General features: G+C 43.4%; 1 protein-coding gene across 1 annotated transcript in view; it reads left to right on the forward strand.

Annotated features, from left to right (window-relative positions):
* Positions 1 to 22,077, forward strand: part of LOC310858388 (atrial natriuretic peptide receptor 1) — a gene marked incomplete at both ends in the record, with an annotated part of 28,893 nt that extends 6,816 nt beyond the window's left edge. The window contains 13 exons of the mRNA XM_083764497.1: positions 7,044 to 7,121; positions 7,305 to 7,409; positions 7,617 to 7,688; positions 9,212 to 9,383; positions 12,492 to 12,644; positions 13,592 to 13,769; positions 16,526 to 16,669; positions 17,288 to 17,411; positions 19,175 to 19,243; positions 19,758 to 19,932; positions 21,294 to 21,392; positions 21,555 to 21,646; positions 22,030 to 22,077. Of these exons, the coding sequence (XP_083620623.1) occupies positions 7,044 to 7,121; positions 7,305 to 7,409; positions 7,617 to 7,688; positions 9,212 to 9,383; positions 12,492 to 12,644; positions 13,592 to 13,769; positions 16,526 to 16,669; positions 17,288 to 17,411; positions 19,175 to 19,243; positions 19,758 to 19,932; positions 21,294 to 21,392; positions 21,555 to 21,646; positions 22,030 to 22,077 (1,509 nt within the window). The remainder of the gene's footprint in view (positions 1 to 7,043; positions 7,122 to 7,304; positions 7,410 to 7,616; positions 7,689 to 9,211; positions 9,384 to 12,491; positions 12,645 to 13,591; positions 13,770 to 16,525; positions 16,670 to 17,287; positions 17,412 to 19,174; positions 19,244 to 19,757; positions 19,933 to 21,293; positions 21,393 to 21,554; positions 21,647 to 22,029) is intronic.
* Positions 22,078 to 22,459: the final 382 nt, after the last annotated feature.

A 22,459-nucleotide genomic window follows, 5' to 3' on the forward strand; every position in this document is an offset into this window, starting at 1 on the left:
ACAAACCAAAACCAAACAAGAAAACTTTCAAAAGGGCTCATTGCTGTCCAGAGGGCAAAAGGGCAGGTGCACGCCCCTGAGCATTACAGTTCCTAAAAAGGATACAGTATTCCTGTTTTTCAACAGACACTGCTTTGCTGTGTACTGTATGATTTTTTTTTTGCAATGCTATACTCACAAGGCACCACAAGAGGGCTGTAGTACGCTATCCTTAATCAAAAAGTGCAAAGATATGTGCTTTCTGACATGATTCCCTCCTCCTGGCTCTTGGGGTATGTGTTTGTGTGTGCTCTGTGATACAATCTACCTCTGGGCTCTGTCTCTGCTTCATAGCAGAATGCTATGAATAATAATTCACCTGTCAGTTTGGCCAAGAGCAACCTTTGTGGAGTTCAGTTCAAAGCCTACAGTTTTTTAACAAATTTTGACCTGACTGAGACCATCTACATAATGTCTTCTACCTAAATCATGACAGTTTTCTATGTTTCTATGTCAGTGGTACTCAAACTATTTCATGTCAAGGACCCCAAACATTTTATGAAATTGGCCGCCGACCCCCACCTGAAAAGATGTTGTTCCAGGGACCCCCCCCCCCCCCCCCCAACCCACCACCCTTCAGAAACAAAGATTTGAGTTAAAAACATTCGCTCTGAAATAATATATATTCAAAGATTTGCGCCACAATTTTCAAGATTTTTCAAAAATAGCAGATCTACAAGCTCATAGTGCGGCACTCTGTGCCGCGCTACGAGCTTGTAGATCTTTTATTTTTCAACTGCTACTTTAGCTTAAATAATAATATTTATTATAATACATAATGCTTAAAACACCAAAAAGGGGTTCCCGTCCAGAATGGCTTAAAGTCCTCCAACAGCTTGCAGGTAGCCTAAAGCGCATCACTATATCTGGGGCTATATTTCGCAAGAAACTTTTACATTCCCGATATCAGTAGCCCTGTTTCTGCCGCTTTCAGTGGATTTGTTTGTAACGCGACACGATACGTGCTCAGGGAATGCTATTCTGGCTACCATCCAGTTCTTCTTGGCAGTAATTATATCGACCGCATGCAGATGGCCCTGTGAAATTGGAAGAATGTACTGCTGTTTGGATTTTTAATTAAGGCTAATGAGCTATTGTTGTAGAACATGCATGGACCGATTCAGGCTATCCATCACTTTATAATAGCTTATGTATAATAACAGGCACGAGCAATAACACTAATAATTGCTGGTGATGAGATGAATAGGCATCTTACACAGAATTGTAATAGATTTACTATAGTATAGCCATATGTGCAAATAATCCAATCCAATGGTTTTCAACCATTTTCATTTCAAGGCCCATTTTTTATTCAGCATTAATTGAGCCACGGACCACCATTTGATGACATTAAGCCTCTCAGACCCAAAACAAAAAAATATTTTGTTGTCGTTGGATAAGATTTTTATCTCAAATTCCATGCTTTTGATCAAAATAACAATTATTCTACATTCTCTAATTGTGTAGACTTCTTGAAAAAGGCTAATGCAGATGTTTAACAAAAATGTAACTCTTGAGAGCGTAAAATGACACCAAATGTACCTGTATGGGTCCATTTGGTGTCATTTTACGCTCTCAAGAGTTAAAGATGTTCAAGGGTCCATTTGGTTATCAGCTCTCCATCATTTAGCTGCAGGGGCCCACCTGGAACTGCCTCACGGACCACTGGTGGTCCCCGAACCACTGGTTGAAAACCACTGATCCAAATACATTTCAGGAATTAACATTTTCACAATTACACAAAAGGCCATGCGCCATTGGACCACAATGGAATTCTACGCTCAAACAAACAAATAATTAAAATACCTGAAAGGGTACCTCGGGGTAGCCTACGTTTTATTTTATTTTATTTTAGATAAGACAAAATGGTGAAATTGGCTCTATGGGTGAAAGCCGTATCTTGTCCATTACTGTTACAGATCAGAGACTCCTGATTGCTGTGGGGATGGCTGCTGGTATTCTGCTTGCCATGACACTAGCCATTTGTGTCCATTACAGGTACACGCACACGCACACACACACACACACACACACACACACACACACACACACACACACACACACACACACACACACACACACACACACACACACGTCGCACACGCACCCTTTCTGTTACTAAAGTGTAACAAAATAGGTCCCAGAGTGTACATGTATGGCCTGTCTAAAACCAAAGTTAATGGTCACTGTGATATAAGTGAATTATGATACTGTATTCTAAACAACTAGATGATGAGGCTCAATGACAGTCTGACAAAGCACTATGTTTTCCTCTCTCTCTCTCTCTCTCTCTCTCTCTTGTTCATAACCACATACTCTAACTGTACTGTACTGTACTGTACTGTACTGTACTGTACTGTACTGTACTGTACTGTACTGTACTGTACTGTACTGTACTGTACTGTACTGTACTGTACTGTACTGTACTGTACTGCTCAATCTCTGTCTCTCTCTCTATCTATCTCTCTCTCTCTCTCTCTCTCTCTCTCTCTCTCTCTCTCCCATGACTCCTTCAAAACCACTCTCAAAGGGCACCTACGGACGGCTGCAATTCGAAACTGGCCCCCGTAAATTCTGAATTCCCCCCCACCCCTTTTTCCCCTCACTGTATATGTTTCTTTTCCCTTTTTACCTCCTTTATGATGAATTCCTGTTCTGTTCTTTGACTATATAGAAGTGTCTTATTTGTACGTCTTTTGATGAATTGAGCAAGGTGGACCCTCTTGTAAACAAGTCTAATGCTTAATTGGGTCGTCCACTCACAGTTAACAGTCTTTGTATTGAGTTTGTGCTTGAAATGCAGGCTACTGTAATTCTGCAAATCAATCAAACTCTCTCTCTCTCTCTCTCTCTCTCTCTGTATACTGTTCTTCCTGGCCTATGTCTAATGATTTTAGATCTATTGCCTGCTGTTAAGGCCCCCTCCTGTGTTCCCCTTGGCTGCTTTTGGGTTCTGTTTTTCTTTTCTTCTTTTTTTTTAACCAGGTCATTGAGATGATATTCTTCAAATTGCGTGAGACCTATGGGTCTTAATATAAAGATGAAAATGTGTAGGCCTATGGAGAGTATTATTAACTGTGGATTCTTTGTTTAAAATTAATTCATGAGGCCGCATTAATTTTATTCTGTGAGTTCGCTGGCTATAAGCTTTTGTAATAATTCTCTGCCGGTTCTGTAAAACTGCAGAGAAGTGTTACGCGCTTCTGTGCACCACTTAATGTAAACAGCCCGTTGACATTAAGTGGTGTAGATTAGCAAAGTGAGCAGGCAGTGCTGAAACCATACCCGCGTGGAATACATATCATGGGGCGGATGTTTGAACATCATACGCTATAGCTTTATTAGGCGGAAAACTACGTATATACATTTCAAAACGGGAGATATTAACCATAACCTACTCAGTCCACCCACGGCTTGCCAACTTGTGTGTATGGTGTGCTAGTTGACGCGAGCAGCAGGGAGTCATCGCCATGTTGGCTTGTGGTAGGACACGAACATATACAAAATTAGTGGACAATAATAATACCAGAAACACATCATTGACATTCAGTAAGTGGGTCTTATGATCAAAATTAGAACATTATAATGGTGTGTAACACAGAAAATCTGAAACATTTATCACTGACAAGACCAAGTCTTTGCCACGGACACATTTTGTCCATGTACTGTACGGACATGTATGTTGGTGAGCCCTGGCGAGCAGGCATCAAGCTTCAATCATAAACCCCATCATCTTGTTGACCTGGAAAGGTCAGGTGCTCCCAGTCAGGCGTGGACTGGCCACAGCACGTACCGGTCAGATTACCGGTGTGGGCCACGACCGTAGGGGGCCACTCAAGTTATGATATGATTATTATTATATATATTTTTTCCTGGCAGGCAATGTGAGTGACAAATAAACCCTTGTCTATCTTTGGGCTTGTTTGTTTGTGTGTGCCTCGACGGAGCGGGCGGTAGCTGTTTCTGCTATTTGCGCGCTGGTTGTGGTGGGCCTCGTCTGGGCCAAATTCGCTCGAAAATGACCGGGCCGAACTTTTGTCCCAGTCCAGCCCTGCTCCCAGTGGTAGAAAGGTTTGAGTTAATACTTTGCGTATTTTTACTCTGTATAATCAAACGGTCGAATCCGCTGGTATAATCACATGGAACTGTTGCAGGGTCTTCCAACCGATAGTATGAGGGCCTTTCTTTCATGACAACATGGACGTGCAGAGAATGTTACAGAGGCAGGGGCTCTTTTGGACAAAAATAGCAGATCTACAAGCTCACGACGCGCTGAGAGATTGTAGATCAGCTATTTCCGGGTTGCAACCCAGCAGTCTTTATCTATTGGAGATGTGGTATAACGACATGCATTTCTAAACAAATTTGTTCCAACGCAAAATGCTGCGTTCCAAGTTCAGGAGACTTCGGAAAAAAAGCAATTCTCCTGAATGCTGCCTTCCAGCATGGCATGGAAAGGAGTAGCATTTTGCATCTCTTTCACCATGAAGTAAATGCTGCATTCGTGGTCTGGAGAGGGCAGTTGTTTTACAGACGGGTAAAACCCCTTACCAAAAACCCCTTTGATGTCTATGTGTGCACGTCCCTGCATGACAAAAAAATGACTTTCCAGACAATTTATTTTAATGCAAATTCATGATTGGATACATTGAACTCAGTCAACAGATGAAAGGAAGTGCTGCTCAGAAGCACTGATAAACGTCAAAATATAAAGATAACAATGTGAGTGTAGAATAGCGCCACCTGGTGGTCACCAGTTTAGGCTCTGAGTGCCAATTCTCCCATTATAAAAAAAGAGAGGACGTTAAAAAAAAAAAAAAAAAAAAAAAAATTACTTGTCGTCTTTGGCACCCATTGCAAAGACGTCGGGATTACGGGATTACGTCCCTGGCACTTTTAACCGAGGAGTCTTTGTTCAAAATGAATTCAAATTCACATTAATTATATTCTATGAGTTAGCTGGCTAAAACGTTTTGTAATTATATTCTCTGCTGGTTCTGTCAAACTCAGCATAATTCTGTATAATCGGTTCTGGATATTGTTCGCATATCTGCTATAAACTATTAAAACACTTAATACACATCATGAAGGATAGCTCCTTGATATCTTTGACCCCCTAAACCCTATATATTATACTTCTTACATACATTACATACGGTGAATAGTGAAAATAGCAGATCTACAAGATCATAGTGCGTCACAAATTCACAAAGATGCAGCTTGTATAGGTCTGCTATTGTTTGCAGGCCTTGGAGTCAACACTTTGCAGCATGACAGACAAAATAGGGAAGCTCGAGTTAAAGCTGCTATTATGTCAACATTTTTATTTTTTATTTTTTTATTTTTTGGTATTCAGACAGCCAGCAATGGGTAGTAGAACGCTTCATTCGGGGGGGAACCAAAAATGGCAATGCACCACAGCGTGACACATTGTAAGCTCGTAGATCGGCTTTTGGCAAAACGAATTGGTGTAGAGGTAAGAAAAAACTGTGCCAACTAAGTACAGAGCCAAGTGTCAGGTGCTATACAGTGCACTTGAACGCTATTGGTGTCATAATATGATACATTTACTGTACTAGTTGAGGAGCATATTAAGGATATTTTGTGCTAATTCGTCTAATTTTGCACAGATTTACCCCAAGGCATGCTCTAATGATTTACATGCTCTAATGATGTATTGTATAGGCTTTAGTTTAGACATACTATTGGTCCGACTATCATTAGACCGACAACCTACACCTCAAACCCTAACCTGACCATAACTGCAAGCACAGAGCGGCGCATGTTCGACCACATGTCCCACCGCTGCTTTCGCATCCGTTGGTGTGTCGGATCTGGGTGTGCACCCCGGCTCGGGCGCCCTAGCTACATCATTGGAGCAGGCTCTGGGCTATACATCTGTGCAAAATGTGGGTCTTTTAGACAAATTGGTGCGAAATCACCATTCTCTCTCCCTACATGTATAATGCTCCTCTACTATACTGTATCGTATGTGGATTAACCCTTTTACTGACGACAGTCTTATGTTACTGTATTACAGGAAGCACATTCTCCATGAGAAGGTGATGTTGTGGCGGGTTGAGCTCAGCGAGGTAACAATAACGACCTCCTCTGCACCTACACAGTCAGGAAACCGTGTGTGTGTGTGTGTGTGTGTGTGTGTGTGTGTGTGTGTGTGTGTGTGTGTGTGTGTGTGTGTGTGTGTGTGTGTGTGTGTGTGTGTGCGTGTGCGTGTGCGTGTGTGCGTGCGTGCGTGCGTGCGAGAGGTGTGGACACCGAGAGGTGTGGAGAAAATCGAGGTCATCATTATCATCTTTATTTGTGCTCCACTGGACACTGGTCAGTATTGATGGTTCTTGTGACATTCCAGGTTTCCTTCCTCGACTCCAACACATTTCACGCCTCCTTGGAGTCGATACTTGGCAGCGTGACAGACAGAAATGTCCATCGAAGAGCCATCTACAAAGTAAAAGGATTTATTTTTTTATTATTAATGTTTTGTGGCTTTCTCCTTTATTTTATATTTTTTTATGGAGGGACAGACAGTAGGCTAACAGGAAATGGGGACTGGGGAGAGAGATGGGGGGAAGACATGCAGTAAAGGCCGTCGGGATCGGGAGTCGAACCCGCGGCACACTGCCAGACTGGATTACCAGCCAAGGTGCCTGGACCGCTGAGCCACAGCCCAGGGCCTAGGGGTCCATACGTTTAAATCTATTTCACATCAGCTATTTGAAAATAGCCGAACAAAATGGAGATGTCAGGGTACTGTAAATGCCTGTGCCATTTTACAATATACAATTCAGGCATTTAGCAGACGCTCGTAATCCAGAGCGATTTAACAGTAGGCTAAGCATTAAGAACAACACATGGTAATTAATCAAATACATAGAAATAGTCATCATGGGTCCTAAGTATATTCTAAGAATCTAACATCTGTCTTAACAGTAGAATGTCTGTACACGGTGCTGGAAATGTTTAAGCTTCACTCCATCATATTGCAGGACAACATCTGCTGGGTGCGTTTTCTGAGCGTAAAAAGTGTGAATCTGCATGGAGATCTAATCAATGAGCTGAGACAGGTAAGACACTACTACTACTATACTATACTACTATTACTACTACTACTAATATGTAGTAAAGTGTGTGTGTGTGTGTGTGTGTGTGTGTGTGTGTGTGTGTGTGTGTGTGTGTGTGTGTGTGTGTGTGTGTGTGTGTGTGTGTGTGTGTGTGTGTGTGTGTGTGCGTGCGTGCGCATGTTTTAGTGCAGAGATTTGAGGCATCCAAATATATGCAGCTTCATCGGTGCTTGTCTTGAGCCTTTAGAGCACTTTCTTATCACCGAGTACTGTCCTAAAGGCAGCCTGCAGGTGAAACAGACACACACACACACACACACACACGCACACGCACACACACACACACACACACACACACACACACACACACACACACACACACACACACACACACACACACACACACACACACACACACACACACACACACACTACCACCATCTTCTTGTCATTACATGGACCATAACCTTTTCTATAACCTGCCTCTCTCACCCTTAGGACATTTTAAAGAATGGCTCTATCAAGCTCGACTGGAGTTTCAAGTACTCGCTGATGCTGGACATTGTAAAGGTCTCTGCTTTTAAACTTTTGTCTTAACCCATTCTGGACGAGAACCCCTTTTGGTGTTTTAAGCAAATTAAGCATTATGTATACTTTAGCTTTTGAAAAATAGCAGATCTACAAGCTTGTAGCGCGGCACTCGGTGCAGGTCTTATTGAAAATGAACTATAGGCGCGACTGGCACGTTTTATCGCTCCCCCTTTGCAAGGCCCTTAAGGCATCAAGCCTAAATGTTGTCATCATTAACACACCTCCACCAACTGGCAAACACAGAGGGGGAAGAGTCCACTTTTGTAGAAGAAAGCCCGTTGCAGCAGCATGGGGTTTAACATTGAGAGCTCGTTCGCAGCTCGTTCGCCACTGAGCTACGATACGTCCATTGAAATGAATAGCAAGGGGCGGGGCTGTCGCTCCCGGTCCGCACTCTATCCTTTATGATGCCATGTCGGTATAGGCCAATCAGAGGCAGTGTAAACGTTCGTTTTCTCATGCCAATGAAGCTCCTTTGGATTGAATTGATTAAGTCCCGGGAAAAGACGGGCTGTGATTGGCGGTGACGCAGCCGCAGCGTGCCTTCCACTCTTCCCCTTGACTGCCGCCTTATGTTTATGTTTGTGTTTATTTATTTGATATGGACATCACACACATTGCTCATTGCACAGTTGTAATTAGTAGATGCATTGCTTAGGCCTCATTCACACATATCAAAAGAGTGTTCTGTGCTCTGTCTGTGATTAACGCCTGCCACAATGCAATTCCAATGGGAGTCACATGGCTTGGCCAAACATTTGTGTTTGATTGCTGATTGCTGCCTCATCAAACACAAATGTTTGGTCAAACCATGTGACTCCCATTGGAATTGCATTGTGGCAGCCGTTAATCACAGACAGAGCACAGAACATTTGTAATGAGGCCTGGCAGTGAATTTGCACAAGTGCTAATTTTCACCACCTGTCCACCAGGAGACTTTTCTAAAAAATATGGTAACTCTTTAGTTTAAAAAAAGTCAGTCAGGGAGCTACAGGAAGGGAGCCACAGGGACAATGAAGTGGAAACACAGCTGCGTTACTACTGCAACTGAGCTGAGACTCAAAGGAAAGTGTGAGTGGCAGAGAGTGAAGAGACAGAGAGAACAGGGGGATTACACTAGTGCCCAAAAGGCAGCAGAGGAGATGCGCCAAAATGTTTAATGCCAATTATTATGACATGCCCAGAAAAGGAATGCTGGGATTCATGTGGTTAATAATTGCAGTTCATGCTCTGAAGTCTTTGGGTGCTTTCGGAAATAGCGCACTGAGCGCACTGTGCAATGCAAACTAATAGGCGAGTGCGCTCCCGGTGCGCATTTCCGAACGCACCCTTTGTGTGTTGTCGTGATACTGTAGCTATCATTTCCACAATTTGGAAATCAATTGGCATTCAGTACCGGCTTGTCAATAATAATCTCTCCAAATTGAAGAGTTGATCATATGTGTGTGTGTGCGCGTGTGGGCGTGTACTGTGTGTGGGCGTGTACTGTGTGTATCCTACAGGGAATGGACTATCTGCACCGTAGCCCTCTACACTCTCACGGTCACCTCTCCTCCTCTAACTGTGTGGTGGATAGCCGTTTTGTCCTGAAGGTGACCGACTACGGCCTCACACACCTGAGACAAGCAGCTTCTGACGAGCGGCCTCTGGGGCCGTCCTCAGAACGCTGGAACAGTGAGTAGAGATGACGAGGGAAGAGAGGCTGGCAGACATGAGGCTATGCGTTATTAATGACTATAGTTATCAGTCATCCATTCATACTACCCCAGACACACACTGTTAAAGTGCAAATGTTAATTTGACTGTGAATGCGACCAAATGGACCACATGGACCCGTAGCCTGATTTACACTTAGCCGTGTGTGCCGCTGTCTCACACCAAGAATACAAGCTCACCACGCGTTGCAGCACGATGTGCTGTGAGCTTGTAGATCTACTATTTTCAGTGCATGGCATGATGCACATGCAGTCAAGTATATAACTCCGGCTATACTTGTTCCATTTGCACAATAGACAACAATAATAATAATAATAATAATAATAATAATAATAATAATAAACTGTATTCATATATAGCACCTTTCAAAACTGGGTTACAAAGTGATACACAAAAAAAGTAAAAAACAAAACATGCAGTTAAATAATTGCATACTACACAAGTGAAAGACCAGTGCAGCTAGATTAGAATCGGGAAGAAAACGCATTAAAAGCTACTCTATATTCCGGCGGTAAGTGAGTTTTAAGGAGGGATTTAAAACGGGGGACAGACTCATTCCACAGAGCAGGGCCTCTGACAGCTAAAATAGCTTTTGTTTTGAAGCGACAGATTGGAATGTCCAGGTATAGTGCTTTATCAGAGGATAAGCAAGGTGGTGCATGGTGCCTGTTCCTCGGGGGCTTGTCCAACTCCAGTTGAAATAGATATGGCGTAAACTAAGTGTGGTGCAAGGTGCAAACATAGACTGTAAAGAATATGGACAAAGCGTTCCCCGGGTCTAACTGAACGTAAAATGAAGCCTGTCAGTCCTTGAATTGTAAGTCGCCATCTTTCTAGATCCGTTTGGGCCCAGCTGGTCCATTGGCTGGCCCAGACAACGAGGCGGGACTTCCCCCCTTCTTCTTAGTTGGTTTTTATTTTGACTCGAGTGGTTGGGGAATCCCGATCATAGACTGTAACGGTAGCCACGCCCCTCAGAACATGCGCGACTTTATGGTCATTTTCTTTATAAATGGGACCATAATTTTCCAAAAAGAATATTATGACATTAGAAATGAGACTTTAAACTAGTGACTGGAAGCAAAAAGTATTCATGACCATATTTATTAAGCTAATATAGTCTAGGTGAAGTTGGGCCAATGACAGCACCGCAACAGGCCATTATATGAACTTTCAGGAAATCCCGATTTCCTGGGTGCAAAGTGCTTGTGTTTCTTCTCTGAATTAGTCATGGGTGTATAGTCATGGGTGTATAGTCTTAAGACAAGTACCTAAATCATGCGGAAAGTTGGAGTACGAGACGTAAATTATTTTCTGTTGAGGGAAGGATTCTGCTTGTGTGAAGTGAAAGCACGGGAGAAGCATTAGTAATGTGATATAATGAAACCAACGGGGTGCAGGACCATGCTGCATGGCGGTGCAGTCATTGGCATTGTTGCAGGAGACATCGGCTTGCAATGTCTCCTCGTTTTTGTCCAAGAGACATCTGTGATATATCTTGACTTTATTTATTTTTAAATCATGACAGACAGCTACGCTCTGCGCGTGCCAGCCCTGAAATGAATAGGAACTGTATATGTGCCACCGGTGCCACCAAGGCAGCAGGCTATAAACTTGCCAAGATCATAAATTATGTTTATTTCTGATTCATTATGATTGCCTGAAGGTCTGTAGTTACCTTAGTTGCCTTCATAATATTTTTCTATTTTATTATTGATGTGCATGCACTTGCCTACGCACCTTTCCCTAAGCCTCTACTTTAGGTGTGTGAAAGCTCTTCTCTAAAGGATTAATTTGGTTTCAGGCAGTAAGCAGTATGCATGCAGCAGGGCACATTGCAAACCTGACAATATAGGCCAATAACATGGGCACAATCGCTCTCTGACTTTTCTCTCTACACACCTCATTTTAATCAATGTCTCAAGACATTTTATTTATTACCTAAACGTGTTTCCCTTTTAAGAGCAGCATGTACAGATGAGTGCATGCCACTACATTATACCACTTGGGCGCTATAGGCATGAAAAGTGTGTTTTTATGTGTTATGTAATCTACTGTATATTATATGGAGTTATTATTTTGTCAGGCATGCCCAAATATAAAGTATATCATGCGGATGTCATTGTGATGTCAGAACAAGCCAGCTCCATATATGGAGATGTGCAGAGCCTGGGCAGGGGCTTTTGCACTGGTTCTGGACAACCGGGCGATCCGACGGACTTGACACTGGGGCACTGCACTCCCTGTGGTGGTGTGGAACACGTCTGTGGGGCGAACGGTTCTCGAGTTAACGTGGATTTAGCCTCGATACCCAGGCTTTCATTTCGTCTGCGCGAAAGATGAAAGCCTGGAAAAAGCCGTGGGCTGAACCAGTCTAAAAGTGGGAGTCAACCCTTCCGGGTGGGCGTCGCTCTAAATGATGTGACGTAGCGCTGCACTAGGGGGGAGAGGAGGGGCCGGGGGTGACGGACAGATCGATGAGATCCAATCAGGGTGCGCGCTTTTCTGAGGCGCGACCCTCCCATCTAGGCCAGAAATGTCTCTGCTTAGGTCAGGCTAACGTGGATTAGACGTACGTATACATGCACAGAGACTTGGTGCATTTATAGATAGACTAGACCAGTACGTGCCCGTCGCAGTCGGCCACCGGCCTACTTGGGAACGATGCAACTTGGGAACCTAATGATATACGTTGTCATAGCACCCGTTTTAACTGTCAGCAGGTGTCCCACATGGAGATGTGTATGTGCGAAGAGTGAAGACTGAAAACTGACTGTGAAAAGTGTAATTGGCAATCATTTCGGCCCACTGGCAGAGCCTGATTGGTTGAGCCTCAATTGGCTGAGGCAGAGGCTGGAAATTGCACAGGTGAAAGGAGTTGGCCTCATTAGGCCCACTGGCAGAGCCTGACCAGAGCATTTTGTGGTCGACTCGATACCTGGCACAGTGGCACTGCACTCCCTGTGGGGGTGTGGAACGTGTGTGTCGAATGTGAAGTCGGAATGAATAAAGAACATTACAGTGCATCTTATACTGCCCCCTCCTCCTCCTCTGTTTGTCTGAAAGCACTGCTGTGGCGCGCCCCAGAGCTGTTGAGAATCAACATGCCTCCTGCTGGCACCCAGAAGGCTGACGTTTATAGCTTTGGCATCATTGTCCAAGAATTGGTGTTCCGCTGTGGTCCATTCTATATCCCCAACAGCAATCTCAGACCGCGAGGTGAGTCATCTAGCCCTGTATTTGTGTATTGAATATGTAGTGAAATGTATCTCTGCTCTCGGGAGGAAACCTCATAACTCCTGGTTTTGTTTTTTGGCATAAATCAGTGCTATTGAACACCCTTTACGTCTGTGTGTTGTTTCGAAAATATTGAACCAATGGAAAGTAAAAAGTAGTAGTAGTAAAAAGTGCATTGGACAAAACCTCTTAATGCCATTGGACCCTCAAAATGTCTGCTAAAGCAGCTAACTCCACCACCTCTCCCCCTCTCATGCAAGTAATTGACAATATATAAAGTTACACCAACTTTGATGAGGCTGTATTGCTTTGTTTAAAAAATATAAGGTTTTCTTAATTTCCTGAAAAATGAACATTTTGGAGTTATGAGGTTTCCTCCCGACAGCAACGATATGTAATCATGTATGCTGGTGTAGTGTGCGTGCGTGTGAAAGACAGACAGACGGAGATAGATGGAATATTACATCCTAAGTTTGTGCCAGCGAGGGTTTACTGTAGAGACGATACACACAGGTGATAGTTCCCTTGCCTCCGTTTTTGTTTATGACCCCAGCCCCCAGATGATAGTAAAGTTACAATTTAAGGACGTTTAAGACCCTTTTAATTCCTAAAAAAAACCAAGAGAAGAAATGAAAAAAGCCCATTAGTGCATCAAATAACATAAGAAAGAGGCACGAATTGTGAAAATAGCTAATTAAGCTCACCACTGTAGATCTGCTCTTTCCACAATATTAATCTGTCTCAACTCCTACAATTGTAAGAGTCAGGTTGGGGGGGGGGTGTCTGGGGGGGGGGGGGGGGGGTGTCCCCGGTTCAAAGATGATTATTTTGGAAGGGGGGTCATGGCCTGGAAAAAGCTGAGAACCGTCTGTCGTCTGTCGTACTGTGCAGAGAGTGAAGGAACCGTCTGTCTTGCTGTTTACCTTCAGAGATAGTGCAGAGAGTGAAGGCGGGTGCTGGCGGTCCTCTGCGACCCCACAGCGATGACCCCAGTCAGTGTCCAGAGAGCGTGGAGGCTCTGATGACGTCCTGCTGGGCTGAACGGCCCAGTGAAAGACCGGACTTCTGCTCGCTGAGGCCCGTCATGAGGAGACTCTGCCCCAGTGGGTAAGTAAAGTGAGTAAAATAAGAGGCTCAGAGTCAGCTTCAACATAAACTTAAATTGTCTTTTATTTAAAGTGTTCGGGAAAGGGGAAAACGGGGCAAAACGTCATCAACAAAGGGTTCCTCTTGTCAGGGGCTTAGGCTTCTAGTCACTTGCAGTCCTGTGGGTAGAGCAGAGAGAGAGCCAGTGACTATTTTAGTTGGGGGAGAGTGCTGTAGGCTCTCCCTTGGGGAGTTCAGTCGGCCTTGGAGGGAGGGAGAGAGAACGAGACCAGGTGAGCCACAATACACGCACAGCACATCCAAGTGGGTCCAAAGGTTAGAGTTAGTCTTGTACTCACTTGAGAGATCTCCCTCATACCAGCCTCCTCATGAACAGAGAGATTCCTCCTTTCTCACTCCTCCCTTAGTTCACACTGACTCACCAGACAGCTTGGGCGTCGGCTCTTTAACAGCTTCTGGTGATTGCCTTACTGGCTGCAGGTGCGTCCATGTCCAGGCTCCCATTGGCTGCAATATCTGTACAGGGTGATATACTCCCTCTATCCCCCCTCCCAGCCTCATTCTGTGGGGAATAGGCTTGGCTGTTTCCCCTGGTTTGCCACAAGGATCAGTGCGTGCGTGTGTGTGTGTCATTCTGTGGGGAATAGGCCTGGCTGTTTCCCCTGGTTTGCCACAAGGATCAATACAAGAGTGTGTGTGTGTGTGTGTGTGTGAAGGGGTGAAGGTAATGCACAATCTAAATGCACCTTTTACCATTTAAAGTAAAGTTTGCATTACAGTTCTAAAACTGTAAATGCCTGATGGAGGGGAAAGGAACTGGTCGGAATAACGTGTTCCTTCCATGTGCCAGGTGAAAAGAAGCAGCTTGGACTCCTCATGCATAGAAGGAGGCATGAGGTCAGTCCGCTGCCCACCCAGGTTGGCAGAGGAAGTGTAGCGCCCAGGATTACATTAGATAATTGACACTGGGTGAAAAAATGGGTTGCAAAATCTTGGGGAAAAAAATAAAAAATAAAAAAATAAATTCACTGTACTTTTCGAGCGTGATGCTGCTGTAAAGGTCTTGTTGGGGGGGTGGAGACCGAAGAGACTGATTTGTGTTCAGGAGGACAGACGGTGTCATTAATATAACTTAGAGACCAGCAGCCATACAACAGCTTGACTAGACAGGACAGATCAATTAAGAGACTGAGAAAGGTGGGTGGATAAGGGAAGCAGTCACGCCCCTCGATCCAACTCGGCCCAAAAATCACAAATACATGACAAATCACAACAATAATACACAATGTTTTGGGCTGAACAAATAAATAGAAAGAAGAAGAAGAAAAAAGGGCATGGTACAACCCTTTCTAATTATTATTTGAGCCCCCAAAAATGTGTTTATTGTCACGATTTGTCAGGAGCCGAGTTGGCTTTGTCCGAGGCTTACAGGTCTACTTTCTGAAAAGTCTATGGGGAAAATTAATGGGAAATTCTCTCCCAGGCTGCTCGTCACTTAATGTGGTCCTCAGGTTAATATCATGAATACTGACATACTATTGATTTCAGCTGTTACAATTCCAAACATGACTATATTAGTAGCTGAATGACTAGTATTTGAATTTTATTGTCTTTTTTATGTCCAAAGAATTTGTATTTAAGTTCATAAAGTTAACATAAGTATAAATGCATTTGAAATAAAATAAAAAAATTACTTTTCAGGATTCCAATTCAAACACAGCAAAAAAAAATCAGGATTTAAATTCAAATATAGCAAAAATAGCTGCTCTACAAGCTCAAAACGCGCCGCAGTGTGACGCGTTTTGAGCTTGTAGATCGGCTATTTTTGCTATGACAGTAATATGCAATGTGGCTCTCTGTAGTGAGTGTGGAATTATAGTGGCCGTCTCCATCGTCAAAGTTGCCCACCCCTGATATAGAGTATTCATGCTATAGTGCAGTGGCTCAAACTTTTTCAATGTCGATGACCGCCATAACTCTGAGAGTGTACATTGGTTCCATTTGTACATTCTCAGAGTTGCAGGTTTATAAGGGGCTATTTGGAACCCCTAGCCTGGCTAATAAGCCAGACGCAAATCAGCCGTTGGCAAAAACAAAAAAAATCCCTGCCAGTGGATTAAGACACTGTGATATGAGTCTGACTTTAGCCAGGCTAGGGAACCCCATCAGTGAACCACTGATTACTGAACCACCATTACGCACAGTGCCTGAAGAGGTTTTATAGATCTGCTATTTATTTATTTTTATATTTGAATCATTAAAAGTAACAGTTTTGGACATGATATGAGGTTTCCACCCGACAGCAACGATTTGTATCTTACAACCCCAGACTGACTTACAAAGTAGCCGATTCTGAAAAAACGTCTTCTAAATCAGTTTTCTGAAAAAACCTTTTTCATGTCAAGGACCTTCAGAATTGTCCTGGGCCGTGGCTCAGCGGTCCAGGCACCAGTCTGGCAGTGTGCTGCGGGTTTGACTCCCGATCCTGACGACCTTTGGCGTGAATTTGGCCACGGACCCCCATCTGAAAATATGTTGTTCCAGCTACAAGCTTTTCACTAGTTAAAGTATAACATAATGCTTAAAACACCAAAGGGGGTTCCCTAGCCTATAATAGTAAACTTGTAAGTCAGGGTATTATTTCCATGAAGTCAAATATGTCACCTAATTTCATAATAACTGATTTTAGGATTAATCCCCCTGTCTCCTATCTCCCCATTTGTTATTTGCATGTCGTGTGGGCATGTCTTCTTAAGCGGGAGCGAGAACATATTGGACAACCTGCTGTCTCGTTTGGAGCAGTATGCCACCAATCTGGAGGAGATCGTGAGCGAACGGACTGCTCAACTCCTGGAAGAGAAGAGACGTGCTGAAGGCCTGCTCACCCAAATGTTGCCACGGTAACAAAGCCTTGATTTATTTAATTTTTTGTACCTCCTAGTCTATTGTGTTTTCAAAATGCTTGATATTTCCAATGTTCTCTCTTGCATTATTCTTGTGGCTTTGATTGTCAAGATGACCGTGGTCTCCCTGTTCATTCCCTGGTTCATATTATATTACCATAATTGCATATCCAGCAAGCTACAATCAGTGCACTTAAAGGGATATTTCACTTAAAAAAAAACCTTTGGTCATTGTATCGTCTAATCGGTCTTATGTGAACACCCCATACGGTTTTTATGTTGCTTGATTCACTAATTCGATATTTGATATTCCTTTTAGCTGTCCCGTCCGCCGTCCCCTTCCTATACAAACCCATTATAACTTCAAACGTTTTTTTCTGTTGACTGACATTGTCCTTCTAATACGTGAGGCGACCGTGGTTTTTCATTTAATGTTGAAATATCCTTTTAAGCAATAGGCCCATGTCTTCTTTTGTAGATGGCAACTCTGTATCAAATACCAAAGCCAGTTCTACTTTTGAACTTGCATGAACATCCCTGGGATGTGTGCGTGCATGCGTTACTTAGTGCGTGCATACATTACACCTGTATTTTCTTATTTAATTTATTTTCCAGATCTGTGGCTGCACAACTCATAGCTGGGCAGACGGTGCAGGCAGAGACCTACAGCTGTGTCACCATCTATTTCAGTGACATAGAGGGCTTCACGGCCATGTCAGCCAGAATCACGCCTATGCAGGTGACTGACCACCCAGCTGGCCTGGCTTCAGGGCACATCAATTTATACTTTACAATTCAGGCATTTAGCAGAGCGACCACATCTCTGTTGAAAAGATGAAGGCACAGCACAACTGATGATATTTCTAATGTGATTAATCCATTCTCAAATCTTCTATTAACAGCTAGGTGTGCTGTGCTGTCATGCTCATTTCAGCACGGCTGGAGAGCCGATTTCAACCAAAGAACTACTGTACCTGTAGTAATATAAATATTTCAGTCCACTTTTGCCTTTTTTCTCTTTTTTGAGCGACACCTCTGGACCACCAGAGGGGGGGCTCAAGTACCACCAGTGGTACCAGACAGTACCAGTGGTTGGGAACTAGCCTCGCATTGCGATACTAATATACGACTGCACCTCGGGGCATATGCATATGCAATAGGGGCGGATGAAGTCTTGCTGCGCCAGGCTAGTTGGGAACCCCTTATAGAGGGACAGTGGGGTGCTGGGGGGGAGCTCTCATACTGTAAGGGCATTTGGGAAACTCTGCTCGGAAAGAAACATTAATCCTTCATCAATCCTGGTCTCTAAACTGCCTCCCCATGGCCAGCCTGATGGAGGGGAAAGGAACTGGTTGGAATAATGTGTTCCTTCCATGCGCTACGTATACAAGTACAACCATGGAAACGGAATGAGGAATAGTCCATTGCTCTCCCCAGGGTGGCAGAGGGAGTGTAGCACCCAGGATTACACTAGACTAGATAGTCAGAGGATATTATTCAAATCTGGGAATAAATTTCTTACCAAGAACTTTCTTCACCAATGTGTTTGTACGGTTGTCTACTAACATATCCCACATTGGTTTTTATTCAGCCACCCAGGGGCATTTTTGACAGCTGCTGAAAGTAGGGGTAGGCCTACCAACCGTACCATCAACAACCAATATAAGGCAATATTAGTTTTTTGCACGAAAAACACTCCTTGGGCTAAAAACGGCCATAGCCGTCATCACAAATGTGATGAGGTCAGCACATTTGGTGACCCAACTTTCAGCAGCTGTCAAAAATGCCCCATATGAATAGAAAACGAATAGCCTATGTGAGATATGTTAGTAGACACCTTTACAAACACATTGGTGAAGAAAATTCTTGGTAAGAAATTTATTCCCAGATTTGACATTATTCTGATAATATTCCAGACAATTGACACTGGCTGAAACTAAATGGTTTGCAAAAACATTTCACATCAGAATGTGAATCTATTTCAGGGAACACCAAAAAAAGTGGTCGTTGGTGAATGAGTTATTAAGTAAGTCAGAGAGGCTTATTTACAATATTTAAAATGTGCTGTGAATGTGCCTGTCAGGGTCTGGGGCTTCCACAGAAGAGGTCATTTTGAAGGCAGATCTTTCTCTCTTCCTTCCCCTGCCTTCTGAATAATAATATACAATTTGCAGTCCTCCCTAAGGTTGTCCTCCCCCATAGTGTCAGACTGTCATGCTATGTATGTTGTTTTGTCTTCTCTTGACTGAGCAGACAATTAAAGGAACAAAAGTACACCGTTAAATTACAATTATCCTACAGTTTTAATCATGCACATTTCCACTTCGGTGCAGCTTGTCCAATTAATGCAGTTGGGCCCTGGTGGTGGCCTGACTATAGGCTGGTATCTGAATGAATTTTCATAACGTGTTGATGCTAGTGTTCTCGTGTCAAAACACACGTCATGTTGGTCATTGTGAGTGTGATTAAGAATGTGCTGAAATAACTTTGTTTATGCTGCAGGTGGTAAATGTGCTGAATGACTTGTACACATGTTTTGATCAAATCATCGACAACTATGACGTTTATAAGGTAAAAAGAAAATACTTTCTGCGTATACATAATGTATATCGAAACCTCGTATCTCCATATTTTATAACTTTTTAGTTCATTAATGCCCTACTTCATCATACAAGAGTGACACACAGAGGTAGTGAAAATAGCAGATCCACAAGCTCACAACGCGTCGCAATTTGACGCATTGTGAGCTGGTAGATCTGCTATTTTCAATATTATTTATTTAATGATTTCTTTATACTGTTCTTGTTCATCAAAACATTTAAAGAGATACACATATAAACATTATATGCAAAAAGAAATACACATTTCGAGACAAGGGAATATGTGTATAGTATAGAAAAAAATGGATGGGGAGACTTAAACGTTTTTACAGGGGCCAGTTTAGAATTGCAGCCGCCCGTCAGTGCTCTTTGAGAGCGGTTTTGAAGGAGGCTATAGGGATTCACATTTCTTAATGGCTGTTGGTAGGGCGTTTAAAATTTGCGGCATATAAGCGAAATAAAATTGTAATGGTCTTGTTTTTCAGGTAGAAACCATTGGAGATGCGTACATGGTGGTATCTGGCCTACCTATCAGAAATGGAGACGACCACGCTAAAGAGATTGCCCGGATGTCTTTAGCGATCGTACACGTATTGAAGGAGTACCACAGCTCACATGTCCCCCATCAGCAACTGAAGGTCCGCATCGGGCTACATTCAGGTAGAATGCACAGACCACATTAGCTATGGTGTGTTTAATTTTCCTCCCATAATTCAGTGTCTACTACCAGGCTAATTACCAGGTAGTTAACAGGTAATTACTTGACCGTTCTATATACTTGGGTCCCCCAGGGGTCTATAATTAGTCCCCTTCTTTTACCATCTACTCCAAAACTAAGCCAAAATAGCTGATGCAGTTAAAACTAGAAATCCACGCTGTCGAGGTGCCAACTTGCGCCAAGTAGGCCATACATGGCCTACTTGTACTGCTACTAAGTACTAACTAATGTCTATTACAACTGCTGTTCTAAATCTTTTAGACCCGTTATTGACCTTATACCGTGAGGATTGATACCAATAGCAAGAGACAAACAGGCAGGAAACAGGATTGAGCCCAGAATTTGGCGCCCATTTATTGAAACCAAAATGATATTCACAGGGTTTGAAATCTTAAATAATAATGTCAGGATCCAGGTTAGTCAACTTAAAGGTTCAGATTAAATAATAAACTCAAAGTCTCCCTTCTAGGACATCATGGGACAGGTGGGTAAGGGTAGCCTAAGTGGGACCATCCGGAGCTTTGTCTTAATTTAATGTATTTTCCCCACGGGGGGGGGGGGGGATTTAAAGGGAGTTCTCCATTCTCCAAGCCATATACTTGCAAGCCTCGTTTCCAGCCGAACCCAACGGGGAACCGGGCATCAGTATGCAGCCTATGAGGTGAGAAACATACAGTCAGTCTGTGTTCGCTTACCGCTAGACCGCCCGCCAACCTGTCACGGAGAGAGCTAAGAGCGAGTGCGGGGAGACGAAGCCTTGTTGCAGGTGTTTCTCATCTGAAGCTCTCCAGCAGGTAATCATGATAATACCTGCCTCCTATTACGCTGCCCAGCACGGCACGCGGTCCCTCAGCGAGACGCCAGAATACCAACCTTGAGACTTAGTTACGTCACCATCAGCAGCCAATAAGGGACCAACATTCTTACCCCGACATACATACATACCCAGCCGATCACCAAACGTACCTTAGTTACGTCATCAAGAATGATGCACGGTCCCTTATTGGCCGGTGGACAACACCGACATATACATACCCAGCAGATCGCAGTACTTGCGCACTCTGCTTGCTCAAGTAATAAAATCAGACCAGTCTAAAGTGAGTGGTGCAACAGCACCCCCTGTTGGTACTCTAAACATAGGGATGGACATAGATAGGGACATTGCTGTGTCCCCCAGTGATTATATAGAACAGACAGACAAATACAATAGTAGGCTATATAGTTAATTATTGTGGAAACTGACAAGTCAGGCCATCTGATGATAAAGCCATGTCATTTTGTCTTTTTTTACACTGTATTTCAGGTCCTTGCGTAGCAGGTGTGGTCGGACTGAAGATGCCTCGGTATTGTTTGTTTGGGGATACAGTCAACACTGCATCAAGGATGGAGTCACATGGATTGCGTATGTTGTTGTTGTGTCCAACAATCTGTATCTATCCATCTATCTATCTATGGGTTTCAGATGGGGGGGGGGGGGGTCTGTGGCCTAATACATCTGTAGCATGCAGTGCTGTAAAAAGCAGTCCTGTTCAGCGGTAATATGTTCTCATTTTGTGTTCCTCAGCACTAAAGATCCATGTGAGCAGTTCCACCAAGACTCTTCTGGACACATTCAGAACATTCCACTGTCAGCTGAGAGGGGACATCCCTATGAAGGTATACAGTTTACTGCCCCTCGTTCCAGAATGTATATACTTTTCTCACACGTCACTGGTTTTACTGGTTAATATATGCACGGAGGGCCTGGGCCGTGGCTCAGCGGTCCAGGCACCTTGGCTGGTAATCACTGTGCCGCAGGTTTGACTCCCAATCCCGACGGCCTTTACTGCATGTCACCCCCCCATCTCTCTCCCCATTTCCTGTCAGCCTACTGTCTGTCCCTCCATAAAGAATATAAGAATAAAGACGAAAGCCACAAAGAAAAAACATTAAAAATAAATATATATGCACAGAGAAGTATGTTGTCATTTCTAATTCATGGATTGTGTTTGGTAACAAAAAGCAGCCTCTCTCTCTCTCTCTCTGATTATTTTTTGTAGGGAAAGGGACTTGTGACAACATTTTGGCTTTTGGGAGAAAACCTGTGAGATGCTGTTTCATCAACAGACAACTTATGATACATGATTCTGTTGTGTTTTTCCCTCAGTCCTGAGTGTTATATGTAGGGTAAGTGATTTTCTTTGGTTAAATAGCTCTATATTCTCATGATGTTCAGTCTCCATGTCTCTCCAGCTCTTAATATAAACAGAAAATTTATGTTCAGGTCGAGATCCAATCAGGATAGAGAACTCAGTCAGTATACAGATTAAACAAGTGAAATTGGAAGTGGAAAACTATAAATAATAATAATAACTAGAACTGCACTCTGTCGAGTGCCTACTTGCTTGTTGCACACTAGTAGGCCATAAATGGCCTACTAGTGCGCAAGCAGAGCGTGCAAGTACTGTAGACCACTACAAACTTTCAAAT

Source organism: Protomyctophum parallelum (genome assembly GCF_964188405.1).
Source record: "Protomyctophum parallelum genome assembly, chromosome: 5".
Lineage (NCBI taxonomy): Eukaryota > Metazoa > Chordata > Actinopteri > Myctophiformes > Myctophidae > Protomyctophum > Protomyctophum parallelum.